We start from the raw sequence: 25,780 nt of genomic DNA on the forward strand, positions 1-25,780 counted from the left end.
AGAGAGAGAGAGACAATGTTCAAAGTTCTTCTTACCTATTAACATCCCAGATTTTACTAGTCGTATCCAGTGAGGCAGAAGCTACAAAGTCGCCACAGGAATGCCACGTGCAGGACCAAACTGCTTGGTTATGTCCCTCAAAGGTCAAAATGCAATTGCCTGTAGATAGGTCCCATAATTTAACTGAAGTATCACCACTTGAGGTTGCCAACTTGTCGCCACTGTTTGCAAGAACATAAAAAGATAATCTTCTAAAAATGTGTTCATAATTAATTTTCATGAATGGCTGCAATCTAAGAGTATTATATGCAAGTATATTTGTGTCTCTGACATATTTTTTCTTTTAGTGGTATAAATAAATGACTGACTCTTATGATTTTATTTGGATCTACACGATCACTTACCTGAGTTGTTTAGTAATTTAAGGTGATGAGAAAATCTGCTAATGTTTAGTTATTATGTTAATTATTCTAGATTAGTCTCAATTCACCAAGTTGTTTTATTAGCATCTACTAGGTTCAAGGTAGATGATGCGAGGTGAGAATCAGGACAATTGAAACATGGGCTAAGACAATTTCAAAAGCACAAATATGAGCTAAGCATGGTAGCACATGCCAGTAACCCCAGCCTGGGATATGCAGTGAGTTCAAAGACACTCCAAACCACATAGTGAGACTCTGTCTCAATCATCACCCCCCAAAGAAAAAACAGTATGAAATGGGAAGTCAGCATTACTTACTGACTTACTACTTACTTATATTTGGATTAACTAAATGTTCCAGGGGTGCAGTTTGGATGATGAAGAAGGGAATTCTGAAAGCAACGGTTTCTGAGCTAGATCATTATACACGAAATCATTTTTTAAGTGCAGGCTGGTTGAGGATGAATCATTAGATTTTCAATTTAGGTCATTAGAAGATGTTTTAAAAGGCAGTGACTTTCAAGTAATGGACATAAAAGTTAGTTTAAGAAGTAGGTAGATGCCAAGGATCAGAAATATCTAGTTCTTGTTGTTGTTTGTTTGCTGTTTTGCTTTGGGGTGATAAATATCTGTTGCAAGAAAATTGACTTTTATCATACTCTTCATATCCTTCTGCATTCTATTCTCTTTTTACCTGTTCCCTTAGTAAATTTCTCTCACTGAATAGTAATGAATCATTTATTTTAAAATGGTTCCCTCCCCAATCTGAGTTTAAGGATGGGAAAATATATTTTTTCTCTTCATTTGTACAGTATCAAGCATCGTGATTGACCATTTGAGGCACTCAGTAAATGTTTTAGAATGAGTAAGTATATGAATGGGTGAAGGCATGAATGAAGTCATGCTAAATGGAGAAGGAAAAGTGATTGGTATTCCTAACAGACACCAAGAAAAGGAAGGACCAAGAAAGTGTTTTCTTTACTTGTTAGTAGGTTTGATTATTGTTATACTAATAGGGTAATGAAATTTGTATTAGCACCAGAGAATCAGCTACCATAGATAGGGTGAGCTTGAAGGGGCTGTGGAGATGGTGGGTTATAGAGTGAAGACATTCTCATTAATGTTAGAAGAGGACATCTATTTTATTTTTCAAAGTAGCATGGTTGGAAATTTTTTATATAGCAGGTAGTCCTTCACCAATAAATAGAAAATAAAAAGTGCTCTTTGCTTTGCATCAATTGCTTATTTGTACATACATTTGCTATTCAGGATTTTACTCTTTAATATTGACTCTCAAACAATACATATGTATTTAAAGCATCCAAAAACATAACAACAAAATTACCTAGGTATATTTTTTTCTCAAACATATCTTCCTGATGGGCTGGCAGGTCATTACAGAGTAGTCAAACTTTCTGTAATAATCACTGTGGTATATTTCAGCCTGTGACTGAAATACTCTCTCATGTAACTTTCATGTGTGTCTGTTTAAACCATATGCTAGGAGAAACAAAATGTATCACTGAAGTAATTGAAACTGGAATGAGAGAATATCATTTCTTCATAGGTATCATAAACTAATATTTAATCAATATTAAATTATAAATTTCTGAATATTCTTTTGAAATGATTTTCTTTTTAAAAAATATTTTAAAATATTAAAAGCTGCATGCTTTTGGTTCATGAGAAAATGAAAGACACCTCTGAGGGTTGCAAGAAATGAGAAGCAAACCATGTCTTCAAGTTGAGAAGGGGAACTGTCAGTGATACAGAAGTAAGTTTCCAAAGCTCCTCCAAAACAGGGACAACAAACTGTCAAAACAGCAAAAGTGGATGTCACAGACTGTTTCTGTCCTTTATTCCCCAAATTCCTAGCCCCAATTCCCAGTGCGATGATGTTTGCAGATCTAGCCTCATGGGCATGGGGGCTCCATGAAGGGATTAGTGTCTTCATGAGAAGAGGAGCATAGCAGAAAGCCAGCCACTTCCAAGTGCAGAAGGGGCCTCACCAGAGCCAGCCGTGCTGGCACCCTGAACCTGGATCCCTAATATTAGAAATAAAGTTCTGTTGTTTAAAGTAACCAGTCTCTGGAATTTTGTTATGACAGCCTAAATTAAATAAGACAGCTTGGACATAGATCCAGATTCTTCATTTTTAGCCTAAAGTATTCCAATTTAGGCTCTTGCCATTTCACAAAAATCAACTGAATAATGAGTCTATAAATATTTCCAACACATAATTAGAAATTAAAAGCCATGACTGAGGATAAGCGATAAATTTAAGGATGACATACCTTGAAGGGCTCTAGTTGTAATTATAAAGTATGAAATATAATGTAACTATGAATTGAATGTATAAAGAAAAAATATGATATAAAGTTATCAAGCTACAAAACTGATAAAATAAATCAGCATGTCTGAAAACTTAGAACATTTACAAAATTTAAAAATCTATCAAAATTAACAATTTATTGAATGAGATATATAGCTGATTAGACAAAATAAAAAATAAAAGACTTGGAAGATGAACCTTAAATTTTGAAAATTACTATTGTACAAATAGAGAAATAAGTAACTATAAGAAAATCAAGAAATTTGGAATTTCAAATGATAAAGTTATATTTTTTATCTAAAATTCTAGAAGAGTGAAAATAAAAGGATATGAGCAAAAATTACAGTTTGAGAATATACAGAAACTCAGCAAGGTAAGTCCTATAACAGCAGATTCTGGAAAAAATGTACAGTATATCAAATAAGACAAACAGTATAAAACAGAACTCTGTATTTGGATACATTTTAGTAAACTGCAGAGTACAGTGAGAAGTAGTAATAATTACAAGAACATTAAGGAAAAGGTAATAAAAGAGGAACAGTTATCACTTAACCTGTGATAAACATGTGTTATAAATGCTATTAAGTGGTAAATAAAGGTTAAGAAAGATTATTACCTCCAAAGCTCTTGAAGGACATTATCACAAAACAAGTAAAGCATTGAAATGTACTCTTTAGATAGCTAAGGGGAGATAATGTTATTACTGAACTACCAATGATCACTCTCAAACCAGGAGGAAAAAAAAAAGTGTCCTAGCTAACCAACAAAGCCATTCTTAAAAGAGAATTTGGACAAAGAAGTCAATAATGGAAGATGTACAAAGCATACGACTCACATAAATTTATCCAAATATTTGTGGTAAGATAAATTAAAATTCTTAATAAAGATAACAAAATTTTAAAAATTGACCATAGTATCCATATATTTTTAAAAAGGAATATAAAAAATGATTAATTGTAGACTTTTCTAAATTACATGTGCATGGTAAATGTAAAGGTTAACTGATGATACAGATAGAATACTTATCTTCTAAACTAACACAAGGGAAATTAAATGGATAGGAAAAATAAAAATTATAATCATAAAATCTATTAAGAATAGGAATGGAGAAGAAAGCAGTGGAATAGGTGGTAAAGGTATCAAACAAACAAAAAAGATTGTACAAAGAAACACAAATATACAAATACAAGCAATAAACACAAATGAACTAAACTGTAAGTTAAAAGACAAAGAGTTTTAGTTTTGCTACAAGGGAACAAGTTTTAGCTATATGCATTTATATGAGTACACTAAATCCCAAAGGACATACAGAAGTTGAAGGTTATTGTATAAAAATATAAATGTACCTCACTAGGCAAAAAAAGAAGAAACATTAACAAAAATCATAGAAACAGAAATGACTCTTCTATCATAAAAATGAAAGCTTTAGACACAATTCTCAATTTAGTTTTCTATTTTAAACATAGAGAAATAGAAGATTTGAAAAGTAAAATTACAAATTTTAATAACTATCTACAAATTCTTTAATAAATAATTAGAGACAATATACTGTTCCCATGCACACACAGAGCACTTATAAAAACAGTTCATATATTAAGTAAAGCAAATCTTACAAATTGAACAGAATTATGGTTATTTTCCTACAGTTTGATTAAGTAATAAATGAATAACAAAGCTATATATCTTTCAAAAACTATATATGTGCAAATTTTACAATAGTTTTAAATAACTTACACATCAAGGAAGACATGTTAGAAGATAATTAGAACTAAATTAAAGCAAAACATGTGACAACTCTAATGTAAAAAGAAACATATTTTGAAGGAAAGTTACCCTATTCTAAAAAGACAGATAAAAACTTTTGCATTAAGCATAAAATTTTGAGGTTAGGAAACTATACTACAGAAGAGTACAATGAAAGATCAATAAAGGCCAAAATAGTTCTTAAAAAATATTTCTGCTAAGAATGAAAAAGAAAAAAAAAAGAAAAAACTCTCTACCTGACTATTAAGCCAGGTACTAAAGAGAATCCATAAAACTCTAAAACAGTTTCACTATTTCCATTAATTTTCTTTTGTTTTATGTGTTATGTATATTTTTCATAAAAATTTTATGTTAACATGCTATGTATTTATTAGTTATATTAAATTAACCAATAAATTTAAAAGCTCCATTTCATTTTATTGTACTTTTAAATCATTATATAACCCCACGAATAAAAATGGGGGGGTTTTGAGCAACTATTAATATCATAAAAGGGTCTTATGATAATTAACTTCATATTCCAATTTGGCTATGTCTTGGTACGCAGAAATTTGTTAAACTATCATTCTAAAGGTCTCTGTGAAACTACATTTCAAATATGCTTAATATTTAACTCAGTAGACTTGAAGTAGATTACTTTGTACTGTGAATAGGCCTCTTTCAAATAGTTGACAGTTTCTCCCAAGAAATAATTCTGCCTCCTAACTACCTCCATATTTAAGACGCAACTTTAAAAACCAATTCTCAGTCTGTCTCTCTCTGTGCACCTCAAACTCAGTATTTGGTTCTATTCCTGTGAGAACCTGATGGATGAACATACATCTTCATGCTAATGTTTGTCTGAGAACTGATGCCACAACGAAACTTGTGTACATGTTCTCCACTGCTGTATACAGTCTCCAGATAAATACAGTGTTCCTTGAGGCAATGCTTACCTTAGCAAAAATTGGAAATCACTCAACATAACAGTAGCATGAATAAATTAAATATGAAGAAGTCATACAATGGATATCATAGGGCAGTGGAAATGAATAAAATGTTTCATATAACAATGTAGATGAATAAAATACTATGTTGAGAAAGAAGATTCAGATTATGACACACATAATATATTTTAATGAAGTAAAAGTAACATGTGTTCAAATACAAAATATATATAAATCATTCTATATGCGAATTTATGCATCAACAATAAATGTATTTTTAGAAAAATGAGGTGATAACATTCAAGTTTTTCAGGTTGATGCATTATCTTTAAGTGCTAAGTACAGGGATGGGAGGAAAAAAAGTAGGCGGTTTCTATCATGTAAGCAGTTTTCTCTATTGATGAGCTGTTACTGTGTTTCAAATGGCTAGAAAGTTTAGTGGTTTAACAGAACCATTATTTTCCTTACGCTCCTGGTTTGTAGAGCAGGTTGGCAGCAACTTCCAGCTGTGAGAGGTGGGCAGCTCTGCATCCCCCACTGCAAGCCTGCAGGAGCTGCTCCATCTGCACTGCACACTCTGGGCTGAGTGCGAAGGCAAACACACTAGTCGGTGCATTTCTCCTGACACTGGAGCAGCACAGGACAGCATGCACCCCAGGGGCTCACATCCCTTTTGCTTGGTTGACACTGACTAACATCACATTTGTCAAAAGGTCATAGGAACTAACCGAAAGTCCAGGGGTGGAAAAGTATACTATTCTCAGGGATCCACAGAAGTGAAGAAGTAATCGTTCGAGTAATAATATAATTTATCACACTAATTTTGTTCTAGTTGTAGGGCAGGTTTCTCAAGTACTTGCTTTACTTTTTATAATTTATAAATTACTTATTTGTGTCATATTTTATATTACAAGTATTTCCTAATAAAATTAAATACAGATCAGTACCAGGAAAGCAAATAAGCACCATTTGAAAAGCTAAGATTACCCGGGTTGGTGACACCCATCTGTAATCCCCGCACAGCAGAAAGCTGAGGCGGAAGGGCCGCAAGTTTGAGTCCCACTTGTGCAATGTAGTGACTTAGCCAGGCTCTCTCAAAATACAAAACTAAAGAAGACCTGAGGATGTAGCTCAGTATAAAAACACTGGGTTCAATCCCCAGTACCCCCCAAAATTGCATTTGTTAATAAAAAGTTGCATTATTTAATAAAAACATATATAACTTTTCATAATATTACAATGTACATTGATTTCATCTCTAGAATAGAATTAAAAAGGTTATTCAAGTGCACATTTAATAAAATGAGATCCAATATATTGAAATAAATATTTTGTCTTTTCCAGTGCCCTCCCATCTTCCTGCCAGCTCCCCAACCCTGAAATATTTTAATAAGTCTTTTGGCTGTAAAAAGAAATTAACAATGGAAAATAAAATGTTATTGCTATTGTTAATTATAAAGTATTTCAATCCATTTATTGTTATTAAAACTAGTTCAACTTGTTGGAAAAATACAGTTGATAGATTAACCTACCTTAAACATGCGTTGCAGAAATTTGTAGTTATTTTTTCTTTCTCTTTTTATTAGTGCATGTTTGTAGTACACAGTGTCTCCATTCCTTGTGGGCTACATGTCCTTACCACATCTTAATCCCTGTCTTTGTGCACTGTCCCTCCCCTTCCTCTGTCCGCCCTCCATCTCTTGATCCTCTTCGCATTGGAGAAAAATCTATCTTCCTACTTTCCTACTATTTATCTTTCATTTTGTTCTTTACTTATAATTTCAGTTTCTCATGTAAAAGAAACTTCACAATTTTTAAACTTGTATGTCTGATTTATTTCAATTGTGGCATTCAAAAATACATTGCATATTGATTGGTCAAGGCACGGTCAAAAAACAGAATGAATATTCAACCATTTTTTAAAAACTAGACTACATTAAAAGACATATTGCCATCAATTCCCTTCAAAATAATCCTCCTCAGTTCAACACAATTCTTGCAACTTTCTGAAGTTGTGATAGTTCTCTTTCCTCAGCACCTTTCTTGTCCTTTTGCGGCTGCCGTAATATCCTCAGAAGATTTAAACCATTTACCTTGCGTGATTATTTTGACTTGGGACAACAGCAAAAGTCTCAAATCTAGGAAATATGGTAGATGAGAACACATGGCAATGTTTTTATGAGCCTGCCTTTCTGTTTGATGACACACAGCAACAGCATTCAATGTACTCTTTTTCAATATACCTTGGAAAGACACTCACAAAAGAATTTCAGAACTGCTTCAGAAAGTGACAGCAGTGATGGGATTAGTGTCTTCAAAGCAAGTGGAAGTATTTTGAAGGGGAGTAATGACAAGGTGTCCTTTACTGTAACACACCTTTTAAAAATTACATGTTCACCATATATGTTGATCACACATCATAATGTCTATGTGCTAAGCACATATTCAGATTGTGTTCACCTCTGTGTAAATAACTCATTTTCTAAAACTTGTTATCTTTTCCTGCTAAATTCTCCCATGGGGTTCTCTGCTTTCACATTTCACTGCTAATTGCATCAAAGCACATCCAGGTGTGTGTGTGTGTGTGTGTGTGTGTGTGTGTGTGTGTGGCAGGGGGGCTACCTCTCCTTGACTGCCAATCCCATCCTCTCTTTCTATGAAAAGATTTCTAAATGCTCTTTGGCATTAAATCCTCTAAAACTTTTCTCTTTCAGTTTAGGTGAAGTCCACAGATAAATAATATCAAGTTTGGGTCAAGCCAACTTATACTTTGCAAATAATGAGCAGTAAGTATTAACTGTTTTGAGAAATACATCATGTTTCCCATAATTGTTTTAGTCCACGTTTTACACATTTCTTATGTAAACTCTTGACATTTTCCAGATTTTAAGACATCCCTGCAGAAATATTAGAATCATCACTGTTGAAGATGACTTTAATTTTGATAACTAATTTTGTTGCAAGGTCCAGGTTAAAATCAATCATTTTTAAAGCACTGTGAATGTGCTAAAACATTTCATGAGAGAACGACCGAACAGAAGGAATTGGTGCTTCTTGAGATATAAAGTAGGAAGTAAAAAGTGTGGAAGTAAGAAGGCACTGCTCGCTTATTCTGGCTCTACTAGACAACCTGATGATTATGGACAGGCCATTTACCACTTAGATTTAGTGTGTCTAAATCTATAACCTGGTATTTAAGATCCATTAAGATAATTATTAGAATAGCATGTTTTTAATTCTTAGTGTTCTTCAAACTAGAAAGTGCTCTTTTAAAAGATTCCTCAGTCAGTGTTTGATCTGTTTTGCATTCCTGTATCTTATCATCTAAGCAACTACTTTGAAGATAACAATATGCAATATAATAACTACTGTTAATTTGTTATCATCTTGTTTGGAAATTACGTATTGTTTTATTGCTTTTTTGTTGCTCTTTAAAATTTTAAAAAAGATTCTTTTGCGATTTCTAGTTAAACTTGTATGTAAACCTGGTTCTATTTCCATAAGTAGTGAAATAAAATAAAGCATTACTATTTTGTTGTAGTCTCATGTACTTGTGTTTATCTACTTAATAAGACTATTTGGACTTGTAAAAACACTACGAGATACAGTGTCCTCAGTTATCATAAAATATGTATTATGATTTAATGTAGCAAAATAATATCTAAACAAAATTAAATCAAACTACCTTGTTTTGTAAAGGTAAAAATCCATAATTTTGGTTTTACTCCATTTATAAAATAATTACATTAGAATATTCATTTTTATAATTTAGATTTTAAAAATATTAAGATATTCAAAATACATGTGGTATATATAGAAGGCCCCTCCTAATCCTCATTGGGGTCCACAAATTTTATATTTGTAATCCCATGGAAAAGTTATTGGAATTCTAGGGAGTTAATTCCAATCTACCACTTCCAGTGAAATCCATGGCGAGAATAAAGACCCTAAGGCATATCTGTAGTTGTGGGGAGCCAAGGAGGTCCTAAGTCCAACTTGGGTGATGGTTAACCACAACAAAGACCTCTACCCAAGGCCAAGCCCAGGTTTTATTAATTCATGAAGAAGGGAGTGGTTCGAGGATGAGTGACTGTGAGAATGGTGGGAAGTATGTGAGTGCTGTGAGCTGGTCTAGGTAGGTGGTCTGAAATCACCTCTGCAACATGCAGAGAGAAGGATGTGCAGTAGAAATAATCTGCATAACACAGTCCAGGATATTACCTAATGTTTTCAGGTTGATGCCTCTGCTCTGATGTGTAATTTTTTATGCCCTGGGAAGTCACAGCCTCTTATCTCGAGGCAAGATCCCAGGCAACAGCTTGGAGCATGGCTCTCCATCCATTTTTTGGGAGCTATGGTTGGGGGGAACCCTGACCTGTCACCTTTCTTCAAAGACTACACAGCAGCACCTCAGCTGGACCAATTTGAATTACTTAAAGCCAATTGAAGGGATAAGGAAAAGTCCTAGTAAGCTCTGTAAATATCAATACACGGAAATAGGACTAAGTTTAGCCAAAATGGAGATAGTTGTTCTTCTTTCAAAGAGAATCATCTAGGCAGTCCTCTACAAGTATACAGAGCTAATGAGAGCATCCCAAATTTTAAGATGAGATAAAGCAAAAACAGTCTTTTCATGCAAATTTCTTTAACCTCTTAGAGCTGTTGCATTAGGCATGAGGGAGGAGATGAGGATATAGTGACAGAATAAATCAAGATAAGAATAAATCTACACAAAGAATGGCTTTAGTTTTCCATAGTAAAAGGTACCCAAGTGCTTTTGTCCTGCTTCTCCAATGCTATGCCCTCCTTCTGCATATTAATTTAGAGTCAACCCCGAATCACAAATGTAATGAACAGAGAAGACAATTCTGTGTTCAGGTGTTGCAGACGCTAGCAAAGCAAGGCAGGCAGTATCAGGAGTTCAGTGAAGAGCTGCATGTGGAGAAATCTGAGCAAGTGTGATCACAGAGGGAGAGAGAACTCAGAAGATAAGCAGAGAAGCACGGAAGGCTGGAAAGTACGTTTGGCCGACAAATCCCGAGGAACTTTGTTAATAGCTAAACATTGAATTTCTTGCCTAAGGACTCTGGAAATCTCCTTTAACTGTGCTGAGGAACACGACCAGAAGAGATCAGAAGGAGAATGATGTACCGCACAGCACGTAAGGACAGTAAACTCCACGGTGAGGCTTCTCCTGTCTCTCTCCAGAACTATGCCTCTTCTTGTGTGGATACATTGCTGGGCATGCCAGAGTCCCCTCAGTCATCGTCTGAGCACCTTCAATTGGATTTTTCAGCACATTTCACTCTTTACACAAGAATGACAAGATTCTGGCAAGCAGCTAAGAGGTATTTGATTTGGGTTTTCATGTGTTTTGTTCATGGTTTTCTTTCTCTTTTAATGGGAGGATTTTTACAAATGTCTACTGTAAGCGAAATCATATGGCACTGAGTAGCAGCATTTCCCCTTTTCAAGGCACATACTTTCCACAACAGTGCTCATCTTGCACTGCACCTTACCTGTCCTCTCATTCACACCACCTGCTGGTCCTGTAATTCAACCACTGATCTCACATCAACTTCTATAAACATAGAACACACTCCTTAGACTGGACCCTGATGTAATGTTTGCATTTCTTTTTCGTTTGAGTCCCAGGAAGCCTGAGAACAAGTGTGAAGAATGTTTTGTCCTTTAATCTCTGGTATAATAAATCCTAAAGTGCATATATGGTAAAGAGTAGAAAAGACAGACAAATAAGTGTACTTACAACACTTTCATTTTGTACTTACTAGCAAAGCACTTAATCTACCTGAGGGTAAGGACTGTACCCCTTTTGCTATTTACTCCCATATGCATATATTTATTTATAGACATATCATTTGCTGAATGAGTGGACTCATGAAGGATGTTATGTTCGGGTTGCAATGGAGAAGAATATAACATGGTAGCTTAGTTAATTAAACTTTACATAGAGATCAAGAATATCAACTTTATGCTGAAAATAAGATAGACATGTCCTAAGAATTCTTCAGAACTTTTGAGAAATGATTTGAGTCTTTGGAATTCTTTTACTATTTTGTTTTCTTATTGAAACAGACAGGCTTGTGCATTTTCTCTGAGCTATCATTAATACGTTGTACATATGGGACTTTAAACTGAATATTCTTGAAAAACATAATCTTGAATAATCAGATTTTGACACACACATATTGTTACATGCTGCTATTCTGTGTCTTGGTGGTGGGGATTAAATTTGGGCCTTTGCACAAGGCAGGCAAATGCTTTTCCAATGAGCTACACTTTCACCTCTCTTCTCTTTTTAAAATTAAATTTCAATTTCCATTCATGTCTCAGGTTTTTGATATTAAACCTAAGTTTGTTTTAGCTATCTCAAAACTGCTACACTTAAGATCTTTTTTCTTTTAACAAATATGACTGTTCATTAAAAATTCTTAATTCTATATAAAATATTGAATAAAGAAAAATCAATGTTAATTAAATATATAATACTTATTAAAATTTTTAAGTAATATATTTGCTCACTCAACAGAACTCACTTACTCTGATTCACCACAGCAAGCACGTTTTACTGGCAAAGGATGGTTAAACTAGACAGACAAAGTTCCTGTTCTCATGAAGCTTATGCTCTACACAGGGAGAGATGAAATAATGAAATAAATGAGTCCATAAGATAGTTTCCGATGGTAATAAATTACATGAATTGCATGATCCAGAGTAAGATTGGAGCTGAGGGTTGCCACTGCAAAGAGGGACAGAAAGGAGTCAGAGCCACAGTTCTAGGAAGAACTCATCACAAAGTTCAGGGTGGAGGCCCTGCGGTGGGTACAACTTGCTCAAGAACTTGAAGGTGAGTGTGGTAGAGCACATTAGGTTAGGGTGGAGGGGTGAAAATAGAGGCCGTGAAGTAGGAGGAGCCAGACTACAGCGGGCCTTGGGTTCCGTGGTGGGAAGGGATTCGGAATTCAGCGTAAAAGCTGAGGGGTTTCAACAGAAGAGATTTCTTAGCAGGTTGGAATGCTCCAGATACTTAGCTAGACAACTCAACCCACCTCCCTCTGTGCTTCTAACACACTAAGAATGCTCACCTCCGGATATCTGTGTCCACTCTTCCTCTAACACAAGAACGATCCTGTTCCCTTAATATTTCCATGGCTTGCTCCATGACTTGAGTTGTCTTTTTCTCCAGTTCACCTTACCTTGGAGAATATTTCTGACAACCTCTTTAAAAATATTATTTCCCTAACTTTTTGCCTCTCCTTATATCTTTTCATTGCTATTTTTTCTCTATAACTCTTATCAACATCACCTATATATTTATTGCGTCTCTCACTTTTATGAATAAAATGTAAACTGTTAGAGGGCAAAAACCTTCTTTTTAAACTTTATTCTATATCTCAGTGCCTACTATGATGCCTGGCACAAAAGAACACTCAATAAATACCTGAATGTGCTGAACCAATGAATCAATGAATGAAACACAATTATGAATATCACACGTTCCCTAATGCCTGCTTTCAACAGCTAATTCAAACATTTTCTTCGAGTTTCATAAATACAAAAATATAAGCAAATGGTTACTATTTTGAGACTGGATATTTGATATAGGAAAATGTTTCTGAATATTACTTCAATTATGAAACTTCCCATCAGGCTGGAGGTTGTCACTATATAACTGCAGGAAAACAGTACACCCCCAATCCCTCCACCTCTTTGGATATATGCATAACATAAGTAAATTCAATGAATAAACAAAGAGCTCCAATAACGTACATTATTTAAAAATCTATACTTAGTGAAACAGTCAACTTCAGTGAGTCTTCAGATCAGCACAGGCAAGTGCCATATTAGTTTACCAAACGTCAAGCCTGGATTATACCAGTGACCTCCAAACTAGTTTTCCTGTTTATGTCCTTGTCCTCCTTCAATCTATTTGCAGTACAAATGCCTAAAGAAACCTTCCATGCCCCTTCTATGCTCCAAATTTTCAATGGTTTCTCTCCTTGCAGGGTAAAAGTTAAACATTAAACATGAAATAAGCCTCTGATCGACACCCCCTCCCCCCGTCTACCTAAGTCCCACTCTGACTTTTTTCTCATACTGAGAAGACCTTCTTTGTCTGCTGAAGCCACATAAAGCCTCTGCATTCACTGTTTCTTCTTGTAAAGCTCCTCCTAGGAGACTCATTACAGGTCTCCTCCCTTTCTCCAGGCTTTACCAAAAGACACAGGAGTGGCATCTCTCTTCTGACTTTGTTTTCTTCACTAATATTTATCCCCATTGACTGATGATGTATTTTAGTGACATATTCTCTGGTTTCAACCTCTTACCATTTTTTGTAGGCCTTGGCTTTTACCTAGTTCTTTATTCTAATTAGTACCTTTGCATGAAATTGCACGCCCTGCCTGCTTCTAGTCCTTTGACAATGTGTTTATTAAAAACTTCACTCCCCACCATTTTATGGAGGTTGAAATGATCATTTCTAGGCCTAGAAGGTGAAGTCCCTGTTCACGCCCCTGCTTCTCACAAACCTCTGGGAGATGCCCCATTTTCATTCAGAGCAGGACCCAAGTTTCTTTCTCACAGCCCCAGAAGTAAGCATTGTCCATTTCCAAACCCTCGCTGTCTCTTCCTCAGTGTCCATGTGGTTCATAAGGTAGGGAAGCTACGGTCTATTGGCATTTTCTGTAAGCCATCTTACACTCAGCGGTGGCCCTGCCTAGCGCTGGGCCTGCTTTTATGACTGAGGCAATTTGTACAACTCAACCTCTCTGGTACTTGGGTCTCCTCCAACTTAATTCATGCTATCATTGAATTACTGCATCTTTAAAATTCATGAATTTATTCAATTCCTCATAAATATCTACTATCCATCAGGGATGGAAAAGATAGGAATGACAGGAAGTACACGTGTCCTTACAAATGACTGCAGATTGTCCTTTGGATTAAATTGTGAGAAGCGGAAGGCTTTGCATTCAGGGATCACTTTTTCTGACCATCTTTCCCTGCCATAGAATTGCTTTGACTGACTTACCAGCAGTATTGTCCCTTAGTCGTACAAGGAGCAAAGATTTGAGGTACAACTGATCTGCCTTACTGAGAGATTACTACTGAGGCCACAGAGTGTATATGATATGAGTTATGACACATTCTTAACACGCACAAGGTGGTGAAAGGCTTGGAGGCCTTATCATCTAGTGTCATCATGCAGCCACTGAACAGCTCGAGGTGACTGTTTTATAGATAATGGGAATCTTGCACTTGCTCAGGTCTTCTCTTTATTGAATGCTATAATACATAGGTCCAATGTTGAAGTCCTCCCCCAGTAATGTTAAATATACATGAAATAAAATTAATAAAATTATAAAAACTAATTAAAATTAATAAGCATCTATGTAACTGCATCTAATAGAAAAGAATTAAGGCAAATTGCATGCCTGTTTTATTAATTTACCTTCTGACTTCATCTTATTTTACTTAAATTATGCTTCACATTAATTATATCTCAAAAAATATTTTTAAATCCTTTTGAAAAATGAATAATATAAAATGCAATTTAAAATTCATAAAACACATACTGTTCTAGGAATACAAACATGATTGAAATAAACTCTTCCCTCAAGGATGTCACAATCTATGGGTTGCACAAATACATAATCAATTAATTATATTTTAATAAATATTTTAATAAATGAATGCATAGGATATAAGTGGTAGGACGGAAAAGAATACACTCAATTTCATAGACTTGAAATGTGGTCACAGGGCTTTAGGAAAAAAGGAACACACCTAAGCAAAATCCACACATTCAAGCAAGTGTTCAGAATGTAAAAATTGGAGATGAAAGAGATGAGTGAAAAAATAGGAGATGAGGGGCTGGGGATTTAGCTCAGCGGCACAGTGCCTGCCTGGCAAGCACGAGGTTGTGAGTTTGATTCCCAGTACCGGAAAAAAACAAAAAACAAAATCCCAAAAAATAGGAGATGAAAGAGCATGTGAAAATGTGTAGTATCTTCACAGATTTGAAATATTTTATATGTAAGAAGAGAAAAGTAATAGAAAAATTGCACTAAATCTTAGATCAGCAACATTCAAATAATAAAAGCCTGTCCTGCAGTCTGAAGGAATTTCAATCTATAGGCCATGAGGAGAGATTACAGAGCTCTCAGATTAGTTGGTGAGAATGGTAACTCAGGGTATATGGCAAAGAGCCAAGGAGTTATAGCAGGGAGGCAGAAGCTATGTTTGTAATTTCCCCTTAACTAAAGGAGTTCTCCAAGACTATATTATAGTAATGGGATGCACCCATCTGCCAATGAAAGGCCCTCCTGTGAGGCTACTGTTTCCACATATTCTTTAGACCTCTGAGCTGAATTACTAAAAATCCTAAATTGTTGAATTTTCTCACTGTACCCTTTACTGACTTTCCAAAATACATGTTAATCAAAACATGTGCGTGGGATACCAAGTTCAAGTCTTCATAGGGTTGATCTCACAATACGTTCTAGTTCAGTAGAGGCAGGATACATTTTCCATCAAATCAAATTAAACTAAATGTGGAATGGAATTTTTTCTTAGCAGCCTTTTGGTTCCAAAAGTTATTGAATGAAGCGGAATCAAGACAAGAAGAATAGTGCAGAATATGGCTTTTTTAAAGCTGTGCAAGTTCTAAGTGAAATTAGGGCCAATATTTTCAAATGCTTATTCTATATACCTATATAGAGGGTGGAAATACAAAAATCCTTATCATTGCTTGTTTTAGAAGGTGATTTCAATACAGGGCTCAGATTTATTCATGATCCACACCTGTCAAAGCCACGCTATCTGAAAGCTCACCGAGGAATAAGAGCACTGTATCATTATGGTCCCAGAAGCAATGGGAAGAAATGTTTTTCTGTTTCTGCTATAACACTAAATATTTTTCATAACTGATGATATTATGATGACAATTTGGACACATTCAAAACTAGCTTGTCGAAAGTATTTTTATTTATCGCAGAATTTAGAGTCTCAGGCTTGGAAGCATCTTTCCACCTAATCTCATCACCTATCCCTCACGTCAATTATTCCTTCTAATAGTCTACATATTCTGTCACTGTATCACCCAATCTCTGTTTAAATATCTATTCAGGTTGTTCAGTTCATTCAGTTTAAGAAGCTTCATTAGAAAGTTTTTCTTCTATGGATATCATTTTATTTATAGAATAATTTTCCCTTGTTCAAGTTAGGTAAAAATTTTGGCATCAAGCAGAATTCAAGTAATCTTTCACTCAAGACAAGAGGAATACAGGAAGAATGCTACCATGTCCTGGAAAGTATGCTATTCATCTCCTTTCTTAATCACTGGATTATTTTTCTGCTACTTCCATTTTGCAAGCACACAGAGTTCTAAGAAGCAGTACATCTATTCTACTTCAACAGGTAACTGGTGTATTTTTTACTGAATAAGGTATATATTTCCATTATTCTATCTCAACCTTGCAACCCATTGCTTCAAATCCTGGTAATGAATATAGGACCATATTTATATCCACATAGTAAAATTTGAGAGTCATTTTATTTGCGTTCCATTCCAAGGCATTAGATACTAATTCTTATTTATTCCTTCAGTAATTATTTCTCTTCTTTCATTTTCAGGTTGTTTCCCATTCCATGACTGACCTATTTTTCTAATAACTGACCTCACATGCAATTTAAAACTTCTTACTAAGATCATTTGATTCAAGATAAAGAGGCTGTCTTTAATATTCTGAGGTAGTCTGTATTTCTATCCAGAAATCAGTTAAGTATTTCAGTTTATGAAGCTCCTTTTTAAAAATCCAAATGCCATTAATTTAATCTATGTTTAAATCCAGTTATATATCTCTCTTACATCTTCATCATGCAAGTAGATGTGGGAGAAGAAGCAATGATAACTCTAGATATATAAATAAAACCCTAAATTCTCTGTCAGATTCAGTTACCAAAACACTTCTTTGGTCCCTCTGGGAACTCCATCTGTCCCACCATAAATTCAACAAAGGGTGGATGGAATGCAATAGATATGACCCAAGCAAACTCCCAGTAATATTTATAGTCAACTCTGGGAAACCTGCACAAATTTCACTTGAATTATCCAACACCTCATAGATCAGATATCCTTTCTCAGAGCTCTACTAGTCACTAAAAAATGGATAACCATCAGAGTACGTATTTAGATAATGATCCATCTGAATTCTTCCCCACAAGCTTTACACATAAATAAGAACATTTAAGGGTACTACATTTAAACTCAATAGCTCTTAATTGTTCTGGAAATAAAATAAACTAGCGCATTAGCAGAAATCAGAACTCTCATGTACTAATCACATCTTTCCCATTTAAAAGCCTTGTTGATTGTGAAACACAATAAAAATTTCAGTATTCTGATCTGTAAATGGAGAAATGTCAAAATATAACCTACAACACAGTTATGAGCACTAAGAAATAAGGTTTGTGGATGTTTATATGATGGTTCTTAATAATGTTTTAATTGCATAAAGCACATTGCTTTGAAGAAATTTTAAAAAGAAGTAGCCCAGGGACAGTAAATTCATTATTTTTTAGCAATATAATTGTGCTTGTTTCCATCCTCCAGAAAGTTAGTCATATTTTACAGAAAACATGTGATTTACAAGAAAAAAAAGGAACTTCCACTGTGCCATTACTCTATGTGAGAACAAAATTATTGACTATGGAAGAGTAATCTGAATTTACAAAGTAGGCAAGCATCGTGTAGTTTGGATTAACTGGATGTGTATTAGCATGGTGGGTTATGTGCTCATTGACTACCAGTACTACCCATTAGAGGTGTGCTTTCAGACTAGCAACATGTCCCTTTGAGAGTTCAACCTCTAGAAATTAAGATAACATAAAAACAGAAGCATGAGGACATGCACAGTGGTAGATGAGAAACATAAAAGAAAGGACACTACCTTTTAAATATATTCAAGAAATTAATAAAGCTAGTTAAAAAATAACTCATCAGGAAACAACGATAAAGAAGTTTAAAATGCTACTGAAACATTAAAAGACTGTAAAACTCCAGTAGACAGAAAATAGCACATATATATGATAATGGCTGATCATAGAGTTGTTATTGCACAAGTGAGTGGATACTTATGTTCAGAAATCACATAAAGCTAAGCCTGGTGGCATACACTTAGAATCCCAGCACTCTGACCAGCCAAGACAGAAAGATCACACGTTTCACCCAACCTAGGCAACTTAGCAGCTTTGCAAGGCTCTGTCTCAAGATAATAAATTAGAAAGCGTGGGGTTGTACCTCAGTGTAAAAGCCCTGGTTTCAATGCCCAGTATCCCCCCCCCAAAAAAAAAAAAATGAACAGTAGTACAAATTAATGATGCAGCAGTGTTAGTTTTCTGTTGAACACCTCATATAAATTATTTTCTTATTTTGATCAACTTTTGTAAGCAGCAGCTAAGAAATTCTAAGGGTTTTATCAAAAGTAGAAGAATATGAATGAGCGGTCTCTGTCAATCAACAGCCAACTTATTTTTGTCATTTGGGAGTCAGATCATCCCAGAACAATTCTACCTACAGCTGGATTTGACTGGGTATTATGCTGGTAAAATATTACTTAAATATAGCACAGACCTCTAGCTTAGAAGAGGATTGATATATTTGGGGATATATAATATATATGTCAAAGATAAGCTTTGATTTATACTATATTCAAAGTTTCCATAAATGTCTTTAAAAATTTTATTTATATTAGCACTACTTGAAAATTAATGGTGATCACTTGATGCTACAAACAGGCATGGTAAAATTATGTAATGATGCTTTTAAATTTATATTTCTATGTATATAAAATCATATTTAGCAAAGTAAAAATCTAAATCAGAAGGCAAACTACCAAAAATCTCAAAATTAAAGATAATGTGTAAAACTCCATAAATATTTCAGTGAAAACATGATTTATATATATAGTATAATTCTAGAAAAAGTATAATTAAATATTAATCAGATTTTAGATGAGAAGGATAATTTTCTCATCTCTACATTCAAGGAAAAATTCCATCATCTTCTCATCCCACCCGCAAGGTATTAACAATTACACTTCATCCATCTCCAAATTTACATACATCAACCTTTAACAAAAGGATAATCAGACGTATAAAATAATGCTATTAATGTTTAACAAGAAGATAAACATATTTTAACTATACCTAGTTAAGCAGTAAAAATAATTCTGTAAGAAAAATTAGTAAGCAGATAATTAAAAGAGAAAACACAACTGGTCTACACATAAAGTAATTGTGCAGAAGCAGAATCGTATGATGTCTTTCCTTACTCACCATAAGGGCCAGTACTGATTGTTCTGTGTCCAGCTACTCTCTAGCCAATTTGTTTGGTACTTTCTCATTTTAGGTACCTTTCACAAATCCCTGAACCAATTAACGAAGAGTACCAAAGAATCACTGTGTTACTGCTCATGATAAATTTGTTGTATTTTCTCCATTGAAGATCCTGTACTAAAAATACTAAAATATAAAGCAATTGAAATAGTTTTTATTTTACTTCCTACCTTTGAGATGTCTTTGTTTTACAATAGACTATTAACTATGTTCTATGTGGCTCATACACATTACACAGTCTTATAATTCTGAACATTATTTTCTTGTTGCAAATAAATAATTGAAAGTTACTCAGAAATACAGTTGCATTACAGAAAGAAGAATGTCATTCACTAATATGACCTTTCTGATGTAACAGAATGGTTTCTCTATTTAGATTTTACAGTTGAATATTGAGAAGTTTTTTCCTTGCAGGAGCTATGGATATTTAACAATGTGACTGAAGTCATTATTTAGAGATTTTCTGCCAAGTGCCCCTCTCACTAAACTAGACAATGTTTATAAACCCTGAAGTGGCTTGATTGGCTTAAATGATACCAAATTATGGCTGATATTGGTTAACTGAGATTAACTCATATTGTGTAATTTGTGAAGACAAATCTTTTAATAATACCCAGGTTTCACATTATAATTATGTTACTCATATACTGTATACTACTTTTCATATAAGAAAATTACTCCTTGACAATTTCTTTTTTGAAAGAGTAATGTAGGAAATGTTTATAGTATGTGCAGAGGATATCAAACACCTTAAAATGATGCATTAGTCTATCTGGGTATTGAAGTCCAAATACTTAGTAGATTAGAAACTTCCCATGGCAAGTTTCTATGTCATTTTTCTAACTTGTCAGATTTAATAGAATATTTCACATCGGTAGATAGTTAAACATTAAAAAGAAAGATATATATGTATTATTTTATGAGACAACTTTTTGATCTTAGCAATTTGTTTTCCCTTATCTTGAAAAATATCTGGATAAAAAATATTTTTCTATTTAAGGAAATATTAAAACTGTACACCTGAGAGTTCCTTGGTAGTTTAGTATAATAATTCTTGTGAGGTTTTCTCACTGTTGTATTGTTGAGAAAATATTTTACAGGAGTGGTTAGGAATCTCCAGAAGATATTTGCTATATTGAGTAAGTGAATTATCACTTTCACATACAGTTTAAAATGCTACATTTATTTTTATATGCAATTTCATTCATATTTCAAATGCACATGCTTTTTGTCTTGGCAAAGCGCATTTTAATAATATTTCAATAAAACTCAAATATTGTTCAAGAACTTGAAATCTGTTCAATAAAATGTAAAGTGAAAAGACATTCAGGTATGGCTCTTTTGAGAATTCATGACAAATCTTTGTAAATATTTTGTGAAGCTTTGAAATTAGATTTAAATGAACAAATATGAACAAATATGAAAGCAGAAATACAATGCATCATCATAGTTCACTCAAATAAGTAATAGTTTGATGCTATGATTTGATGTTTTTCTATACATTCAAGACTATAATAGCATTTTTCTTTTCTAGGAGTAAGAAAATTTTTTCCTCCAAATATTTATTCCCCAGTCCAGTAGGCAGCTTACCAGAACCACTAGGAATTAACTGTTCCTAGTACAAAGAATCAACAACTGGGATACTAAAAGCTCTTTTGCACAGCAAAACAGATCACCAACAAAGTGAGGAGACAACTGATAGAATGGGAAAAAATTGCCAGCCATTCCTCAGATAAAGGACGAATATCTAGAATCTATAAAGAACTAAAAAAACCAGACCACCCCCCAAATTTAAAGACTCAATTCAAAAATGGGCTTCAGAAATGAATGGATGATTCTCAGATGAAGAAGTACAAACAGCAAATAAATATATGAAAAAATGCCCAACATCACTGGTCATTTCAGAAGTGCAAGTCTTTGCGAGCCTTCTTTCCATTGCATGGCACTTGGCTGCAGCATTCACACCTTGAATGATATACTGAAAGACACTCACAAAGTAGGACTTTCAGAACTGCTTCAGAAAGTGAAGAGGAAGGTGTAATAATGTATTGGAAGCAAGAGGGAGTATTCTGAAGGGAGATGATGACAAGTGTGTCTTTTACAGTAATAATTTGTAAAAATTTAAATATTTAGCATATATTTGATCACCCCTTATGTATCATGCCTATTATACCATATAAATGTGTTGCCAATAAGAAAAGAGAATCCTACTTTAATAATATATAAATGCACTATTCTGAAGACTTTTTCTTAAAAAATATATATCTTCCAGTTGCCTCACTATTAAACCGGAGACAGCATTGGTAACAATCGAAATTTTTCCAACCACAGGTTTTATTGTACTCATAGTTTCTAGATTTGTATATTTAATGTGATGTTTTAATAAATGGATCAGGACTCTTTTGTGGTAGCTAACTTCATATCTGGAGATGACCGTAAAGAAAATAGTGATAAGATGGTTCAGAAATATCCTTGTGCTTCCACATAGCAAGGTTTCAAAAATACCTGGTATCGTGATAATAAGACTAAAGAAACCAACATTCAAAATTTCCACTGAGTGAAAGGTGTGAGTAGAACAAATTTTAGCAAATTGAAACAGGTTAAATCTATGATCCACTATGAGTTCAAAGTGACTGGTTGTGAACACAGAAGGATATGTTTAATCACTCATTATTTCAATACTATATGGCTATTTATGTCTTCTAAGGACATATATCTTTCTAAAGAGCAGACACACAACAATTGACCCACAAATAAGGTAATACTTATCACACAGGGATTAAGTTGTCACTATTATACAAAGGTGCCTGTCACATGTCATCAACTCTGCAGGTTTTAGACAGTGACAAATTTTTGTTCTTCGGCTCTACCATCTCCATGAAGAACGCTTCTGCTCACATACACTTTCCACAGACAGGTTACAAGAAACTTAATAAGGGTGTTTCATTCACATAATTTTGCGTTAACCTTATGTGAGGCATACTTTTCCATTTTCCATCAAGAGTCTAACAGGACATTACTCTATTATTTAATTTCTTTAGGTTAAAGGTCATATGTTTTGGGACAAAATGCAGTATAAAATGAGTTGTTTTGACCTAGCTGGTGTTTTATTTAAACAGGATAAAGTTGTTTATATAACAAAGTATTTCACATAAATTCTGAAAATTTGGACTTATTGTACTAGGAATTTTTGATGGAATAATATATCTGATATCTAAAATTATCAAGAAAAGAGTAAAAGAGTTCTGTATGTTCCTTTAAATGAATAACACAACTTTGTGTTGGGTCTTTTGAAATAAATGGTTTCTAAGACCACATCAATTTGGTTAGAGAGATATTAAATAATAATTTTAGCTAACCAGCCAAGGTTCAATATAAATAACGTACCAAATGTTCCTTCTGTCAATAAAATCATAACAAAGAAATGATACAGAAGAAACTGATAATTTACTAATTAACTGAAGTTTGTTACTTTGTTTTTGCTGAGAATGCCACCCAAGGCCTAACACATGTTGCATAAATGTTCTATATCTGACACACAGAACCATGAAAATAACTTAAAATAAAAGCTGTGCAATACTATTAAAAAAAAATTAAATTAAAACAGAATTTACAATGAAAGAGTACAATTTAGCACTACATACCAAAATTCCACCACCCAGAAATACCTAGATTATTTCCCAAAATTCATTTTAAATATTTCTTTACAGACAGCTAAAATAGAAGTCAATTTAGACATAGAACTTATAGAAATAGAGAAAATAAGTCTTATTTCATTAAATATTGTATTATATTAAAATTGAAATCCAAACCTATATATGATTTTAAAATAAGCTTGTTAAATATCATGATTGTCTGAATTCACCTGAAGAAAAATGAATAAAACTGCAAGAAATTTTTAATATAGAACATTTTTTCACTCTATGAAAAATCTAAGTAGTTAATATTTAAATTACATTTTTCATCAAATGATATAATAAGGACAACTAAAAAATATGAAAAAGTTAAGTGGTTAATATATTTAATTACATGTTTCATCACTTGATGTACTAAGGACGCATAACTTTTGTGTTATCTTCACAGAAATGTGTAATTTGATCAGGAGAAAACATCACACAAATGCATTCTTCAGATTGTTTCACAGAATGCATAGCAAGTAGTCTGCAAATACGCTAAAATCATGAAAGACAAGGAAAAAAAAGGAGAAATTGTCATAGGTTGGACATGAAAGAGACCCAATTATTAAATGCAACTCCACTGGGTGAGAGAAAATATTATCAGTGGAAACACTGGAATATTCTGATGAAAGTCTATAGTTTAGTTAAAGGCATTGTACAAATATTAATCTCTTGTTTTGCTAATTGTACCATGGTTATAGAAGATGTAAATATTAGCAAGTTAGAATGAAGACAATACGGGAACTCTATATTGGATTTACAACTTTTCTTTGGGTATAGAATCATGTCAAATTTAAAAGGCTTTAAAAATAGAAAAAGAAATAGTTTCACTTCTATGCCTGTTCTGCCACCCAATAGCTTTTATTGCTCACTACATCCTGATAGTTGTAATTTCTCCCAAACGTCATTTATATATATGTATATATATGTATATACACACACATATATGTATAATCACATTGTCCATAGTTCTAATTTCAAATGGTTTCAATGATCTTCTCCATTTCTTTTTCAAAGCTTCTTTTTGTGTTTATTTTTATTCTTTTTCTCTTTTTTTGATTAGATACATGCTCTTGCCATTATTTTAAAGATGGATTTATAAGTCCTGTGCCATGAAGATTCATACATTTGAAAAGATTTGTGCTGTTATAGTCCTGCTTCCTTTCCTTAAGAAGATTGCTGGCTCTGCTCCAGTATTTCCTGGCATGGAATATTATGCCAGTCTTTTGTCACCAAATCTCCACTGATTGTTTGTTTGGGTGTGTATTCTTCTCATGCTTTTGTCACTGCTGCTGTAGTTATTATTTGTATTCTTCCACAAGGCTCCACACATGAATTCTATATTTTGGGGGTTCTTTAATATTTAGGAATTATTTGCAATGCTTGAGTAGACATGATGTACATAGAAAGGAATTGAAAGGAAGAAAAGGTCACTGAAAAGAGAATTCATTATCAAATATTTCATAGAGGAGTGAAATGTGGAAAGATTACAGATAGAAAGTTGAGAAGATTGAAAATATCCAAAGTGAGGGAGGAAATAGAGTAGACAGTCTGTATAAATCCCAAGAGCAAGAAGTATTCCGCACCAGTGTCTCACTTTCTTTAACTAGGCTAAGTGCTTGTATTGGAGAGAAAAGGATGTGGTGAGATCAGAAAATTAACCTGGGTCAGTTGATGGAAATACTTGAACGTTACTCTAAGGAGCATCATTTCTCCTCATAAATAACAGATGATAACAGAGTTACTGTCCTTGAGTGTAATGTAATAAAAGCAGTGTTTTAGAGTAACAAAATCAGTCAGGCATGGACAATGTGGACTTGAAAGAGGCAAGCAAGAAAGTAAGGGAACATTTGCCATGAACCATAAATGAGCACACAGAGTCCTGAACAGCAACTAAATCACACTCAGATGACAAACACTTTTCAGTGCCATAGGTGTTGGAAATACAGGCATAAACGTTATAGTTTTCAGTCCTGATCTGCCAGCGTTCACATTCCATTCTATAAAATTACCTTTGCGTGATGGATGCTGATAATCTATTAGCTAAAAGTTTACTTGGAAATTATCCTGATATAGGAGGATCAGGAAAAATGTCCCTAGGTGAAGTGTTAATATTCCAATTCCCCGTGAAGAATATATTTATTGTATATTACAAATATATACTAATAAAAATTAAACTAAAACCACTGCAAGCTCTAAACTTCAAAAGCTAGAATTATTTTATCATTAAGTACCATAATGT

The 25,780-nt window shown here is 33.8% G+C and overlaps 1 protein-coding gene across 5 annotated transcripts in view; it reads right to left on the reverse strand.

The window, feature by feature from the left end:
- The window catches only part of Spag16 (sperm associated antigen 16), a 948,741-nt gene that overhangs the window by 437,283 nt on the left and 485,678 nt on the right, over positions 1 to 25,780 (reverse strand). For all 5 annotated transcript variants that reach the window (XM_005396922.2, XM_013520779.1, XM_005396924.2 and 2 more), the window contains one exon: positions 36 to 221. In XM_005396922.2, coding sequence (XP_005396979.1) covers positions 36 to 221 — 186 coding nt within the window. The remainder of the gene's footprint in view (positions 1 to 35; positions 222 to 25,780) is intronic.

The sequence above is a fragment of the Chinchilla lanigera genome, unplaced genomic scaffold (assembly GCF_000276665.1).
Source record: "Chinchilla lanigera isolate Chin_1 unplaced genomic scaffold, ChiLan1.0 scaffold00056, whole genome shotgun sequence".
Taxonomy (NCBI): Eukaryota; Metazoa; Chordata; class Mammalia; order Rodentia; family Chinchillidae; genus Chinchilla; species Chinchilla lanigera.